A 16,496-nucleotide genomic window follows, 5' to 3' on the forward strand; every position below is an offset into this window, starting at 1 on the left:
TTTCACCAATTCAGTATTTTATTGGTGTCAAAGCATTTTAACTCTGAATTGTATATGTAATTTCATTAGTAATTTTCAAAGAAACACTTCCAGAAAATATTGTCAACTTTATCAGTTGTGCTACTAGAATTAAATAGAAGAGGGAGTTAACTCTAAATTAATTTATTGAAGCATTTGCAGTTATATCCACTTAGGTACAAAACTTTTGTAAGAAAGATAACACTTTTATTGCATTATATAATTTCATATTTTGCAGGAGTCATAATGCAAACTTATATGCATAAATATACATAATGCAACCAATCAGCAATTTAACCATGAAAAGATTTAAAATGTAAAACTAGAATTTAACAGGCAAAATACTTAATATGGCTTTTAATGGAAATTAACTGTTTAGAAATGGTTTGTTATTGCCCCTTTCTAGTCAACATAAAATTATGATCGCTATTTAAAAGCCAATGTTGTACATTTTGTAACGTGTATGCAATATGGTTCATGGACTTTTTAAAATATACATATATACATATATATAGATATACAGTACACTGACAGTTCTAATACCCCTGAACATGTTGATTAAAACTATTACAATATTTCTATTATAAAACTACTTGAAAAGTTGGCATCACTTCCTGGTATTGAAGTTCAATCCTACAGAATTGGAAAAAAAAAGTGACAAAATGTTGGTTATAAATACATTCTTTACAAAAGAATTGAATAGTGGTCCCGCACTCATACTTTATATTACAGTGAAAACATTTCCTCCATTTAAAGGTATTTACATCTTGTTGTCCTTGGTTTCTGTGTGAAATATACAGAAGTTAAGAATGAGACAATTGTAGGCAGGCCTATTGGTTAGGTTTTTCTACTTGTTCATTTTGGTGGAAGTTCCAAATCTCTTCTTTTGTGTTGTTGTTTATCTCTATTTGCCTTGTATTACTGCTGCTGCTGCTTCTTTTGGTGTTCTGGGAACACTGGGTGACTTTACTTCGAGGAACAGGAAGGAAAGATTTAACTCTTGAAACACCCAACTCAATCTTTGATTGACTGTTGCTGCATTCCGTAGTTTCATGGCTGCTGAGAGGACTGACCTCCTGTAAGAGAAACAGAACAAGTTTGTCACATTTCTGACATGGTTACCAACTGCTAACAGTGGTCCTCACTCTTCCTCCTCCGTGTGTCTGCGCAAGTATGTAGGAGTTTCCCCCTAAATATGGTTCTCTTGAAAAACCAAATAGCAGACTGAGTGACTAACTTCCTAAAGACCCACCGCCTGATTGTCCTTCAGGCCCTTCGTGTGTCACAAGACTCCGTGAATCACGAGTCTGGGATCTCCTCACCAATGGGAGCTTCTTAAAGTCCTGGCCCCAAAGGAATCATCAAATTGGAGTGGTCAAAGCAACTATTTGTAGGCAGCTCTACAAAAATCAACTATATCAACCTTGGGTAAGTCCCCTAACTTTTCTGCTTTCCTGTAAACTAAAAAGTAAATGCTCAAAAAACTGCATTGATTAATAGTTTAACTACAAAGCATAGGCACTATTCTAGGTGCTTGTCCTAAAGCAGAGAGCATAGTGGTTTAAACCTAGTGGAAGAACGGGACAGGTAAAATGATTTGCTCCCAGTCTCAGTGATTAAGAACAAGATGTCAGGCTCCCAACTCTCACTCAAGGTGTTTTCCCCTAGAGCGTCTAAAATTCCACAACCAATGAACATGGAGCCCCCTAAGGGAGTTCCTAAGGCATTTCCAAATGCCTCTCAAGCAGTTGACATTGATTACTTTCTCTCTTTTAATGCAGCCAAATAATAATGTAGCCACTAAAAGACTTAAAATGTAAAACTAGAATGTAACAGGCAAAATACTTAATGTGGCTTCTAAAGGAAAACTGTGTGGCCTTAGCTGGCAGTTGAATTCTCTTGGGAATCTTTGTAAATCTGTAAAATGGGACTTAGCCATGGGCCTAGTAAAGACCAATCCCAATTTGTGATTTGATCTGAAGAAATGGCATGTTGTAATAAAGGTAACAGCTGGTTAGTAGAGTCTCTTGAGTGAGGGGAAGGAAACCTGTAAATAATTTTGCCTTGATTAGTGCCAGGTCCCAGAGAGAGGAAAGGTGATATGTGGTGTTCTTTGCTCCTCTGTGCAGTCATCTGCATCATGATGGCAAGGAGGCTGGGGGGCAGGGGGAATGGTGTGTGTGTGTCTTTGTGGTCTGAGATGGGAAATGCTAATGTGAAATGAAGTAACAAGAAGCCTCCACCACAGCTAACCATGTGCTTGGAGTGTTAAGGTGTGAGGATGGAACAGGAGGTGTGTTAGTGAGGACCACAGACCTTCAAGGCTGGGAGTGTGAGAACAGGGCAAGTGACTGATATACACTGTGATGTTCCTGACACCCTGGCCACTAAGCACAAGTTTTGAGGTGTTTTCCCTAAAGCTAAGAGGTACAAGAGCCTGGGACTGGGAGAGTTCAGGGTGTTTAGTGCTTTCTGGGCTAAGACTCCAAAGTTCTGTTAACCATATTAAGTTTACTGATGCTCAACATTGATATTAGGCTCAAAAAAAGACCTTGTGATTTTGTACAGAAAGGTGCTGCATATAAAGTTTCAATTTTTTAAAAAAAAATATTATTAAATCAGAGCAATTCATATTGACTGGCTGCTGCCAGCTAGGAGAGTACTAGTAATCCCTGCTCCCTAGCTGGGGAGGAGAAAGTAAAGGAAAACAGTGTTTTCCACTAGAGATCCTTTTTTTTTTTTTTTTTTTTTTTTTTTTTTAATATTTGGTGTATTTTTGAGAGAGAGGGAGACACAGATCCAAAGCAGGCTCTGAACTGTCACCACAGAGACCGATGTGGGGCTTGAATTCACAAACCATGAGATCATGACCTGAGCTGAAGTCGGACACTTAACTGACTGAGCCACCCCGGCACCCCTATTGGAGATGGATCTTTAAGGATGTATAGGGCTGTGAAAGGTGAAGCTGAGACATACGGTGAAGACAGGAAGGTGTAGAGTGTGGTACAGAAATGGTGGATTACATGTAAAAGTAAGTTACATAAAGATACATTTAGAAACAAGAAGTGGGGTGGACAAGAACGAGGACCACAGACCAAAGCTGTCTTAGACCAGGGGGTCTAAGCACTGGCTGCAATTCAAAAACCCCAAAGTCCAGGTTGCACCTCAGACCGATTACATCAGGACCTCTGGGGAATGTGATCTGGGCCCTGGGGGGTTTAAAAAGAAATCATCAAGTGGATTTCATTATGCAAAGATGAGAACTTTTATTTGTCTGAGATTAATTTGATTTTCAGGAGAAGACAATATATTAGTGTCTGTTCTATCAGTGATTTAAATATATGCATTTGTTTTTATTAATCCCACTACATTCCCTTACTGTTGGAGCAGTAAGGAGTTCTGTTATGGCAAATGATGATTGTTGAAAGTGATTTCAACTAACCCAGAGAGCTCTTCCTTTAAGAATTACTTCCTGATAACAGAAGAAACTGGGCATCTAACCAAGAAATGCTAGCTGAGTTCATCAGAAATCCAGAAAAGCAATGAGCCTGCCAAGCTTTCAGAAGGCTGTCAAATGTGTTACTTTGCCCTCTGCTGGCAGGTTCTGAGAAAAACACCTCCTAGCCATGGCAGACCAGGCCCTTCCCATCTGTTCATTAGGCAGTTGTCCTAATACCCACCTCAAATCACATATTCAAACAACCCCACGGTTCTTTTATAAGAGCCCAGAAGGTATAAAAGGAAACTTATTCTTTTAAAAAAAATCTTCCCTGAGCATATCCTTCTTTCAGTACTAGTTTTTGTGGACAGTACCTTACTGTAGCAACCAGTCAGTCCTGTGACAGAGAAATAGGGGTACAAAACCTGGTCTCCAATCATTAAACAGTGGCAGCTGGTTACTACCAGCCAATATTTTTACAGAGGAAAGTGACTTCACCCTGTGGAGAAATAATGGTTCACTGTTCTTCCTCACAGACTTCATGGCCTTTCCATGGACTGTTCCACAAGGAACCTTATAAAGAGTGGTCCCAAGAGGCCCAAGAAATGTGCTTTGAACCAAAAGCTGAAGGACAGCTCCTGAACAAAATATCTTCCAGCCTAAATTCGCAACAGAGACTCCAAGTCACCTCCTTAGGGCAATGTCCCTTACATGCTCTCCGAATTAGGCTTTTGCTGGGCTTTCGAAACTGTTTCCTATTGGGGAGGAGAGGCAGACATTATGATAGGAGTGAGACAGAAGGTCATGCTTTTCCTTCATAGATCATCATGCTATATATTTTTTTACTTAGGACCTCAGCCTTGCCAATACCTCCCACCTTCTTCCCCCAAAACACACAGCTCCCATATAACTAATTGGGACTGAGAGACCTAATAGAACAGTGGGAGAGCAGGGGCTGTGGTGAGCAGATAAGGATTAATAATTCAATACTCTCAGCATGCTTACTTTATAATCCTGCACTGTGCAAACCCCCCACAGGTCTTGGTAAGCCACCCTGGGAACGGATGGGAACAGGATGTGAACCACACTCGACATGGCTTGGTGAACAAACCAACTATTACTCAATGCCTCTGTGAAACCTACATCCTCACAGAGTAACTACTGGGTAAGAAGTAGTTTTATTGTTTCTGTTCACCCACGAGTACCCTGCTGGGCCATCTGGCATTTATTAACCAACCATAGAAGTTATTTTGAGAGGTTAATGAAATCTACTGGAATCCTGGATCTTCTACTTACCATTCTGACGTGTTTTTTTAAAGGAAAGTATCTCATGGAAACCAACGTGTGTCATGGCAAAACTAAAAAGGAGATTTTTTTTTTCCACATGTAATAGATATTTACATTATTTAGCCCTTTGGAATTCCAAAATGCAGGAAATCTTAAAGGTTCTCGAATATATTTTAAAATGAAACCAACAAGACAGAAGTTACAGTATATTTAATTTTAGCATACGTGAATGAAAACAAATGGAGACCTTCTCAAAAGACCTTCAAAATTTTGGAGTCTTCCACAGCATTTCTTTCTAACAATTTGCAGGGAAATGGGCACTTACCTTTGGTGACACTGGCATTCTTGGATTAACAGTTGAAAATGCAGGGTTGTTTCTTGAACCATCAAACCTCCTTAAATCATCCCTGGAATCAGCAATCTGGAAAATACATAAGTTATCAAAGCACAACTTAAAGTCACTACAGGAAACCCACAGAAGTGTTACCATTCTTCTCTGACCCTTAGGAGCTCTATGAACACGCCCTCAAGGACTGTACTGTTTACAACAAAGGCTTGAAGTCTTTAAGTGAAACTACCAGAAAATGCATGAGAAATAATCTCTATGGGAAGAGAGTCTGTTTTTGTTTTTGTTTTTAATAATCAAAAGAAGATGGCCAGATGAGCCTTATAGAAAAAAAAAATCTTTCTTGGCAAGAAAGGCTAAAATTGTAAGATTTCAGTCATTACCTTAATTTTCCAGTAGATAAGTATTTCATCTCCTTTCCAGCTAGGTTAAATAAGACAGCCAATTCTACTCTATCCTAGAGACTAGGACTGTGCAGATGTAAGAGCTGAGTCTTTCAGTGGAACCTGCACATTATAACCACCTGCTTATCCTCCCTTTCACGTAAAGGGCATTCATAATGGAAGTCTGGTTAGATTTGCTGCAGCTCGAAGAGTCCCAAAACAGGTTGAGCTTGATGCTGGTGAAATCACCTCTGTGAATCTGGGTCACTGATTTCTATGTTTGGATCTCAATTTTCACAGCTTAAAGACTATGACTACATGGATTATACAGGCCCAATTTTCTTATTTGTAAGGAAAGTTGTGGCTGTTCCTGTGTCTGTAACATGAGTCTGCTGTGATGCTCTCTTACGGACAGATGACTTATATGCCAACCTTAGGAAAAAGGGAAAAAAAAGCCTGGGTAACCTAATGCTGCCTGAATGCGCTGCAATTTTAACCTCAGGTGTTTCAGAAGAGTTTGGAAAACAGGCTGTACTAAAGAGAACTCCATTATTTTAGAAAAGATATTTTGGAAGAAAAAGCTTTTTGAAGCCAGGTAAGGATGGTTTGATTTGGAGCATTAACCATACTATTCAATAAGGAATTTCTTTCAGAGAATGAGTGTTGGGATGTGGCACTAAGAATTCTCTCTTCTGGGGTGGCCTGGGTGGCTCAGTCGCTTAAGCGTCCAACTTTGGTTCAGGTCATGATCTCACTGCTTGTGAGTTCAAGCCCTGCGTCAGGTTGTGTGCTGACTGGCTCAGAGCCTAAAGCCTGCTTCGAATTCTGTCTCGCTTCTCTGCCCCTCCCCCACTAGCATTCTTTCTCTCTTTCTCTCAATAATAAATAAACACTAAAAAAAAAAAAAAGCAATCTCTCTTCTGTTGGGCAAGCCATTCAATGTCCTCCCTCATTTGTACTGCTTACCTTGCTTATATCGGATTCAGATCTGCTGGAGCACATACTCTGAAGTTCCTTGACAAGGTCTGCTTCATCATCTGAACCCAGAGAGAGTCTCTGATCCAAATTCAATGTCAATGATAGATCATTCTCTAAAGACCTAATACAAAGTTCAGAAAAGAGTTTTTCAAAGTGGGAACCACAATCCAGTTTTGGGGGTTTGGTGTGGGGTAAGAAAAGAGTTTTTAAATATCCTTTTAAAAGGATTTTAAAATGTCATTTGATGGCACAACTCACTCTCCTACAATTTTGGTAACTCCCACTCAAAATACTTCTCAATAAGATAAAATTTTATTCACTGAGAAATCCACTTGGTTTACATCATTCCGGTCTCCTTACTGTTCCCTTTCCTTCCCTTTCTCCAAGATGAACCTGAGACACTAAATACTGTGGAAGAAGGGGGCAGTGTGATACACTCAAACAAATCTGAATTTCAAACTTGGCTCTACCGCTTACTAGCAGCATGGCCATGGGTCACATTTTTTTTCTGCCTCCTGAACAGTTTAGTTTCTGGGTTCCCTTTGCTGTAATGGATTCCTTGTATCTGTATTATAGAGTTACTGGGGAACTCACATGGGCTGCTATATATAATGGAGTTAGCAGTGTGTCTGGCAGAAAGAAGCATCTGGTATGGTTTCCCTTATCAATCTTCTCTCTCTTTACACCCCATTTCTGTAATTCTGTGAACCAGCGTTCTAAATGTTACCTGTCAAGTGACAGGGCACACAATTTATTGGGTTACAACGGAGAGCTATTTACAGACTGCCCTAACATTTCTATTCTATGATTAACCAAGCGATTGTACCTCAAAATCTGTAAGCTGAACCAATCAATTCCGTACAAGCAACCTAAGAAAATAAAATGATCACTTTAAACATTTAGCACCTAAAAGCAAGTTTCTATAAATCTAGTATTTAAAAAAAATCACTCCTCTAAAGCCTGTTTAAAAGTTCACAAATGTAGGGTTTTATCAGATCTTTATGTCAAATGCATTAATGATGATCAAGTTAGATGAAAAATGAAGCCAATAATGATTCTGACCTTTTCAACAAACTAAAAGCAAAAAAGGGTTTATGTTGAGCTTAAAGAACATGTTTTTTTAAATTTCATCTGAAGGGGAGAATATGCCATCCCAAAATGTGTCACTCTGGCATGTGGGTTATTTTGATGTGAAGTCAATCAAGACCCAGCTGACTCAAGAAAAACTTTTACCTCTCCCTTAAGTACCTAAAAGAATTTAGATCGGGGGCTGGTCCAGAAAGAGCTATTACCAGAGATAACTTTTATCTGAAATACCTATCTGTCTGGCAGGCAAGCATCTGCTCTTGGCGTCCTGTGAAGCACCCCAGGCCCCTATCCCATTCCTTGGCTAAGGATGGCACATAAGCCTCAACAGCCCGACTTGCCGAGTCTCCTATCTTTGGGGCTCCCCTACATAGGAAATTAATTTTTCTTCTGGTAATCTGTTTTATGTCAATTTGATTATTAGGCCAAAGAATTTACAAGGGAAAATTGTCCTACCATTACACATTCATTTAGATTTCAGTTTAATGAATGACCTCCATATTTTAAAAAAAATTATTTTAACGCTATTATAGCTGCACAAATAATGGGAACACGTATCATTTGCTCCAAGTTAAAGGGAAACTTACTTTTGTTTTGACAGGGAAGCATTCCTGTTACAATTCTGCTGAGACACAGCTTTAATTCTGATACCTGTTCAAAGAAAAATACACTAAAATTACCAATAGAATGAATCATTGTCCCTGTGCATCTTGAACTCTGTATTAAAAAGAAACAGACTATGGATTCTGCACTTTGGTACGGTTTTTGGATTGAATCTATCTCTTGAGGCGTTTTTCCTCAGGGCAGTAGCTCTGGATGTAGCTTCCTGCCCAGGCACTGCTGTTACAAATGAATGGTCCCTCTTCCAAAATTGTACGAATGCTGCCAGCACAAATGATCTTTAAAGAATGATTTGAGAAGTTGAATTGAATATATCCTCATGAAGAGCAGATCATCAGAGATAATCTCCATGCTAGTTTTTTCCCCATACTTTTGTTGTCATTGTCAGAGAGGTGGACTAGCGGCTTTCCCTTATTAACCATATAGGCACCTGGGCTTGGCTCCTGCCTCCAGAGGCTGGTGACCTATTTTCGGTCTGGAGAAAACAAGGTTGTGTCTTTATCAAACGTTATGGTCATCCCTACTTATCTGTACAGAATGCACAGGGGTTTCTAGTTTGATAAACAACGGCATCAAAAAAACTATCAACCCAAAGACTGCAATAATCCTTTATCAAATGGAGTTACTGGGAAAAAACTTTACCATTATAAAACATGAAATAACCAGAGAGGTATGTTTGGTACTTAACCAGTTACTGGTTTATTCTCCTAACCACTGACCCATGAATTTTACTTTGTAGAATTAGTTCTTGGATTCTATAAATCTCTGTTGATGTCCGTGTATGCTGTGGTTGCACACAATTTTATTAATCTTTCAAATAAGGTTTCATGTTCCAAAGAGTATAATTATTGAATATAAACATCAAATTATTTATAATTTAACTTTTAAATATTTTATGTAACAGTTTTCTGAGTTTATTTCCATAATGTTGCTCTATATTCATATTCATTTTATTGATTTTGTCAGCACTATAAAGTATATATTGACAACGCTTATTATTTAGATAATTAGTTGGCTCAAGCAAGAAGCTGGTTTTAAACCCTATAGAAACTGTAACAAACTTGGAAATAATAGTGAAGAGCCTGGATGACTCCTATCTGGAGTGTTTATGAATTATTCCATGTACCATGGGATTAAAGTGACATGGATGGAGGAAAACAGCACTGGACTTGCAAGAAACAAAAACATGGACTGCAGATCCCCATGTTTCCAGAAGAGGTGATCTGGACACACAGCCAGGGGTTTCTGAACCTCAGTTTTGTTACCTGGAAATGGAGAGGATAATACTCACTTTAGGGCTCTTTTGCAATATACATAGGGATAAATAAGAGGGAGGTACAGTCCTGACTGCAGAAGGTCGCCTCGGGAGTCTCCAGGCCTTATTAGGGGCTGGAGTCTAATGACTTTACTCCCTGAATCAAACACTGTAACTTTGGGAAATAATGGCAACATTTACCTTAAAAAAGTATAAGTAGACTCTCAATTTATTCAGTGAGTTTCTATTCAATCATTAAAAAAAAAAAAAATTCCTCACGTTTACGGACACACAACTTGCTGGAGTTTATAATTACCTCATGTATTAATATTAAAAATCAACAAAATACGAGCTTAAGTATGAAAATACATTAAAGAACAAAAGCAATTTTTCTTGTTTCAAGATGTTAGGCATAATATTCTCTTTTGTAGCAACTCTACTGCTATAACATTGCCATTAAATTATACACAACAGGATATGTTGGGGGTAGGGGTGGGGCTCCTGAAGACCTACAGTGAATTACATATATCAGAAATCCACAGTGCATAGAGGTTGGAACATCTTTTCTATCTTAAGTAAGGATTTCCTTTAGAGAAGACATTTATAATTTGTATAATTGCTGACTACCCTATTATCAAAGCCAAAATGAATAGGTCTAACACCAGAAGTAAATGCGTTATATCTTGTCAGAATGAGAACTTATATCTTTTTTATGGATGATCTTCCATTATATTGAATCTCTTTGATGATTTATTAGAATGTAAACTCTAAGAGGGTAGGGATTTTTGTTTGCTCTATTTCCAGTGTATAGAATAGAACCTGGCACATGGTACAATATATGAAAAAGAAATAGTTAAAACTGATTCACTCACAAAGGCCTTAAACTGGTATCAAATATGTCTATTCACATACTTCAAGAAATATATGTGGCTTTTAGACACATAAAAGGAGAAAACTATATAGATTTAGTTGTGGATGCCACAAAAAACAAATGAGTATTTCTCCCAAATAGTTTTGGAAATGTACCTACTACTCCCTGTTCATTCTATGAACATATGCATTGAAAAACTCAAAGGCACATTTGCAATCAGAAACCCGACCACTAGTGCCCACGCTCCTCCAGGCAGCACAGACGCCTCCCTCACCTTCCTCACTCAGGCCCGGCTTATTCCAGGAGGGTGGAGAGAAGCGGCCGGACTTCTTGCGAGGACTGGTGCTCACTTTTCTCCAGGCACTGCTCTCTCCTTTCTTCTTGCTGTAACTGTGGTAACTTGAAACTATAGAGAGAGGGAAACTTCCTCCTCTGAAATCAGCTGCATGCTGGTCCAGCTCTGAAACCACACAAATCGCGTTTTGCCAAAAGGAAGGCAGTGATAATGCAGTTTCAGTCAAGCAAAACAGAACAATCGCAATTCTCCAAGAAATTACTCTTCAGAATCATGGCTGTGCTTAATACCCAAGCAGGGATGCTGTGAACCAACAAAATTCACTTGGAGATCTGGAATTTAAACATGAGCCAATAGGGGCGCCTGGGTGGCGCAGTCGGTTAAGCGTCCGACTTCAGCCAGGTCACGATCTCGCGGTCCGTGAGTTCAGGCCCCGCGTCAGGCTCTGGGCTGATGGCTCAGAGCCTGGAGCCTGTTTCCGATTCTGTGTCTCCCTCTCTCTCTGCCCTTCCCCCGTTCATGCTCTGTCTCTCTCTGTCCCAAAAATAAATAAACGTTGAAAAAATAAATAAATAAACATGAGCCAATAATTTAGAGAGAGTGAGTTCTGAAACAATGGTATGAAATATACATTGAGTCGACATAATTTCTTTACTTACAAAGAAGGAAAAAATCGCTCCCTAATAACAAATGCAAAAAGAGGGAGTTTCCTCCCCTTCCCTCCCCTCCCAGCACCAACCCTGTACCTGCTCTTGGGAGGGGACAGCCATGCAGCACGGCTTTATTGAGCAAGATGCTGAGAGCAGCTTTAACCACAGCCTGCTGTCCTTGGCTGGGGTGTTTTTTAGCAGCTGCCAGCCCCAAGCCAGGTTGTCTTTTCACAGAGGCTCTTGACAATATTGCTTCTTGAACTCTGGGTGCAATGATAGCATTCCACAGCTTAGCCATCCACCTTGCAAGAGAAGGGCGGTTCACAGTTAGGACCTGGCCTCTCTCAAATCACACACCATACTACAAAGGACAAGTTTGAAGATCATGGAGAAAACACTAAATGTTTCTACAGATATGCTACCTTTCATAGGTAGTTTTGAAATAAGTGACATTTGAATAAGTGACATTTTACCTCAGAAATACAATGTGTATTGAAAAAAACTGATTTATAAAATCACTGAGAGCAGTTATCAGTGCTTAAGTGTGGGTTGAATGAATGCATGAATAAAATACATGGAAAGGAAGGTAAATTTATAGGCAGAAGTTTACAAAAAATATTTCCTGGAAGTGTATGTCTAAATAGCTTAAGCTTACTTGCCATATTTTCTTAATAAGACACATATGTTCTAATATTTCTGAAACTGAGGTATATCTTATCATCAGTGGCAAATTAAATCTGTCTACCCCAAGGCAAAGTCTCAGTGTCTGCATGTAGGTGGGCTTAGCCCTGCAGAGCAGGGATGGGGTCAACCAGCTGTCTCCTAAGATGGACTCTTCGCAGTAACAGCTGTAGTAGCAGGACTTTACCCAAGTTTCGGGCATCCAATAGCAATTAAAATTCATTCAAAAAAGATTACACTTTGTTGCAACATTAAAAATAAAAGACACTTGATTAAAGGCTGTAGAAACTAAACTACAACTCCTCGTACAGCAAAGTTTTCAAAACCATTAGGTATTAGCACACGCTTTTCAAGACTGTTAAAACTTTTACCCAGGTATCAAGCATCTCTCTATGTTAAGCTCTCTGTTAATGTCTAATGATATGTAATTCAAGAGGAAAAAAACTGTAATAAGGGAATACAGGCAAAAGTCTGGTGTTCTGTAGCATGAGTCAAACTTGCACAGGTACTCCTACAGGTGCTAATGGGGTAAAGATAGCAGGCTTTGATTTAAAACAAAACAAAACACACTTCCTTAAGAGGGTTGTTGGGAGATAATCCTCCATGGCATTTTTGCACATTTAGTGTCCACTTTAGTTTTGGACTATCTTTTCAAGGACGTTAGTATGGCAAACAGCCTTGGAAGATAGAGATGGTGTCTCCATCTGGAGCAGGAGGCAGATTTATTTCCTTACTAGGATAAGAAAAGTGATGTTTCCTTCCAGGGCAAAGGGTGGGTAGATTTGCTAGCACCACCCCCCCTCAGGGGATGGGGGCATTCCTAAGCCCATTGTTGGGCAGTGGTGAAGCAAAGCCAGCATCCATGGGCCACCATGCATCATCCCCTGGGACCTCTGGACCTAGGAAAACCAATGCAAATATGGAGTGCTGGCTGGGGCCACACTGTGAGTAATGAAGTCCTTGGCCCCTGATCCAGCATTGTGCACTTGCGGCAGCCTGACCCGTTGGCCTGCAAGTAGGGTGAACATCTCAGAACCTCTACAGTTGCTGGTGAAGACTGTGCTTCAGATAGGAAAGGCCAAAATTAGCTCCTAAGAATCCTGAGACTCTGGATGTGAAAAATGCTTAAATTTAACACTGATGACAAAAGAGGCGATTATATGAATAAAGGTATCTCTGTTCTTTACCAAGAAAATGCTGTATACATTTTAATATTGTAATTCTTCCTTTCCCCCAATTAGCTGTTTTGAAATTGACAGTCTGTTACCGTAGAAAAGATAGATTGTCTGTATCCTCTGCTTTCCGAAATGGATTTCTGCCCGGGATGCCAGAAAGACAGACTCGATGCTAACAGCCAATCACAGAACCTTACTAAGCTGGACTGTGATGAATTTTTTCCTCCTGATTTTCTATTTCATTAACCTTATTATTAATATGTCTATTCTTGTGAGCTGTTACAAAGGAAAACATGGTGAGTATTTAAGTCTCATTAATAGAGGAGGAAGCTTTTTAATTCATCAATAGAATGCACGCTTTTGTTCTTGGTTACAGGATCCTTGATGAATATCTCAGGTAGGCCTTTACCAGAAGACACAGCACTACATGAACAGGATTCCAAGGAGCCTTCCCTGACAGATGGAAACTGCTACTTACTAGGTCTTAGTAAAAACAGTTTCCTTAGGAGCTACCCAACAGGTAAGTCTTGGTCATCCTCTGACAGGAAGCACAGAGCTCTGCCACTCCATGTTGATGACAGGAGGTGATACAAGGTGGCCCTTCAGCATGCTGGCTCTCACAGGTCCCAAACATGACCATGGCTTTATTTTAATTTAATTTTAATTTAAGGTAGTTTATTTATCTGAGAAACAAGGGTGCAAGAGCGCACACAAGCAAGGGAGGGGCAGAGAGAAAGGGAAAGAAAGGATATGTGCTGACAGCATAGAGCCCGCTGCAGGGCTCGAACCCACAAACTGTAAGATCATGACCTGAGCTGAAACCAAGAGTCGGACGCTTAATGGACTGAGCCACCTAGGTGCCCCGCTAAGGCTCTATTTTAAATAGGTAAATAAGGGGGCGCCTGGGTGGCTCAGTCGGTTAAGCGTCCAACTTCAGCTCAGGTCATGATCACACGGTCCGTGAGTTGGAGCCCTGCGTCGGGCTCTGTGCTGACAGCTCAAAGCCTGGAGCCTGTTTCAGATTCTGTGTCTCCCTCTCTTTCTGATCCTCCCCCGTTCATGCTCTCTCTCTGTCTCAAAAATAAATAAATAAATAAATAAATAAATAAATAAATAAATAAATAAATAAATAAATAAATAAATAGGTAAATAAATACATAGGTAAATAAGGAGAAATGACACTTACTTCACTGTCGCTTGGGCATGTCCTGGGACTACGGGACAAGACAGGAAATACTTTGGCCCCAGAAGTGCTTCAGGTGTGCCCAAGCGGGCCAGGCAGGAGTTGAGCTGGCGCCAGACAGCCAGGGCCCAGTCGACAGTCTTGCACACAGGATCACAGGGAGAGGGCACCTGACCTCTGAACTACGGAGACAGAGAGGCCGAACATGGGGCTTGGCTTAGAACAGTGATTCCTTTCCTTCTGTTTTTAACAGTTCACAAATTAAAAATACAAACATTTAAAACTATAAAACAAAAATGAAGCTGGATCTGATCTGCCTGAGGGGCTGGGGGAGGGACAGCTAATCCACAATATCAAGTGTGTTAGCATGAGGTTCAGACCTGCAGCTGATGACGCAAAATGAAAGGGTTCAGACACAAAAGAGCAGTAAGACGACCAAGAAACCTTACACAAATTCTTACATATCAATTTTGGAAGAAATTATTATTCACATGCATACAAAGTACCTCACAGGGACTTGCATATAGTGTTCAAAAGGATTTTGATTTCATAAAGCAGAAAATGACATTAGCTATTGCAATATTTGGGTAAGTGACAAGATGGTACATCTGGATCTGTGGCATGTTCGCCTCGTATTTAATTTCCCTAGAAAAAAGGTCTCAGATAAAATGCAAACTTCATCAAAATGTACACAGCTCTGCTGGCTTAAAAAAAATTTGTTTCCAAATTTTTTAAACACGCAAATTTTAAACACTAGTATAGAACATACAGGCTTTGATGGTAGAGGTTCTTTTTAGATTTATATTTTACAGAATCAAAATTTGTAGTACAGAGGGTTCACAAAAGGACAAAGATTTCTTTAGTATTAGGCGAAATATCCTTCAATTATTTAAAAAGTCAGATATGGCTGTTAACTCAGTATTTTATAAGATTCATATAAATGTTTTATCAAGTAATTATGATATTAAGACAGGGGACAGTCTATGAATATGGGTAGGTCCTACTTGAAGGGATATAATTTGGCCAAAATGAAAGAGTGGTTCAGTGATCCCCACAGCTCTGTTAAAATGATATTAGTATGTTACATGAGGCTTTGGGATCTCATAATTTCCCTTCTGTTCAAAAGAAGAACAATCATATTTCTCTTTTTCTGATATTCTTCCGCAAGAATGAGATCATGTACTACAATTAATGACAATTGAATATTTACTTATTAATAAAGGTATAATTATTGTTTATTAAATGCTAGTAGGATGCCTGGTATTGTCCTGAAAGGCCTCTTGACTTCTATTCCTTGAAGGAATTGTACGAAGAAACTGTGATCAAGTGCCAGCAAATGTGTAAGTGCCCCCAAAGCTTGGGTCCTGTTCTGTGGTTAGGAGATTTCTGATGTTGGCAGGAGCCTCTCATGCCCATCATACATGTACCCAAGGAATCTGTTTTATTAACCTGCTTGTAGTGATTCTTGGTAAGTGAAAGGCATTACCCTACTGCCTTCCTGTTCTTCACGGCACACCCCTTGTTTCCATTCTCAAACACAGTGGAGAAAAAAGCACAGCTTAAAGCTTGGAACTTACTTTTCAAAATAACTAAAATAAATCCTTCACAAACTACGTGTATCAGAGAACTGGGTGTGTGTGTGTGGGGGGGGGCACATTTTACCTGAAATAGTTCCACATCTACAGAATAAAACTGGTACTTTTCAGAGACCAGCATGACCCCTGGGCAAGGATGACGTGCAAATTCGTGAAGCTTGCATGTTTTTCCCTGAGGTAAACTATTGACTTTGGGTGATCAGGATTCAATATAGGTTCGTTCTTGGTAGAAATGTACCATTCTGGTGAGTGATGTTGATGACGAGGGGAGATGATACATGTATGGGAGCAGGGAGTATTATTAAAAATAAAGGCTTTAAAAAGAATAAGTATCTTTTGTGATTATTTATGTGAATTTTTTGGCAAAGAGATTTAAATATTAATGATAAAATTAATGGAAGCATCAATAATATGAAAAGCTACACAACTATGACGGCTGTTACCTCATCTTTCTTCCTACTGGTGGTCATCATACGATGGCCTGGCTTTGGTCAAAAGCATGTATTTATTATCAGCCAACAGTCTTCAACATAGTTGGGGTAGAAAATTTCTCTGATTAAATTAGAAATTTCAAATACTAACTCAAATCACTACTGGCAAGCAAGCACAGTTCACTGAATTACCAGAATCGCT

General features: G+C 39.5%; 1 protein-coding gene and 1 pseudogene across 7 annotated transcripts in view; one reads left to right on the plus strand and one right to left on the minus strand.

Annotated features, from left to right (window-relative positions):
* The window catches only part of CTTNBP2 (cortactin binding protein 2), a 172,832-nt gene continuing 156,336 nt past the window's right edge, over positions 1 to 16,496 (minus strand). For 4 of the 7 annotated variants that reach the window (XM_045041278.1, XM_045041286.1, XM_023240808.2 and 1 more), the window contains 7 exons: positions 14,272 to 14,450; positions 11,326 to 11,531; positions 10,559 to 10,744; positions 8,125 to 8,188; positions 6,440 to 6,572; positions 5,070 to 5,165; positions 1 to 1,094 (listed from right to left, as the gene is read on the minus strand). In XM_045041278.1, coding sequence (XP_044897213.1) covers positions 849 to 1,094; positions 5,070 to 5,165; positions 6,440 to 6,572; positions 8,125 to 8,188; positions 10,559 to 10,744; positions 11,326 to 11,531; positions 14,272 to 14,450 — 1,110 coding nt within the window. In that variant the 3' untranslated portion in view covers positions 1 to 848. 7 annotated transcript variants of the gene reach the window in all.
* On the plus strand, positions 15,934 to 16,034 carry LOC111559625 (annotated as a pseudogene).

This window comes from Felis catus, chromosome A2 (assembly GCF_018350175.1).
Source record: "Felis catus isolate Fca126 chromosome A2, F.catus_Fca126_mat1.0, whole genome shotgun sequence".
In the NCBI taxonomy this organism is placed as follows: domain Eukaryota; kingdom Metazoa; phylum Chordata; class Mammalia; order Carnivora; family Felidae; genus Felis; species Felis catus.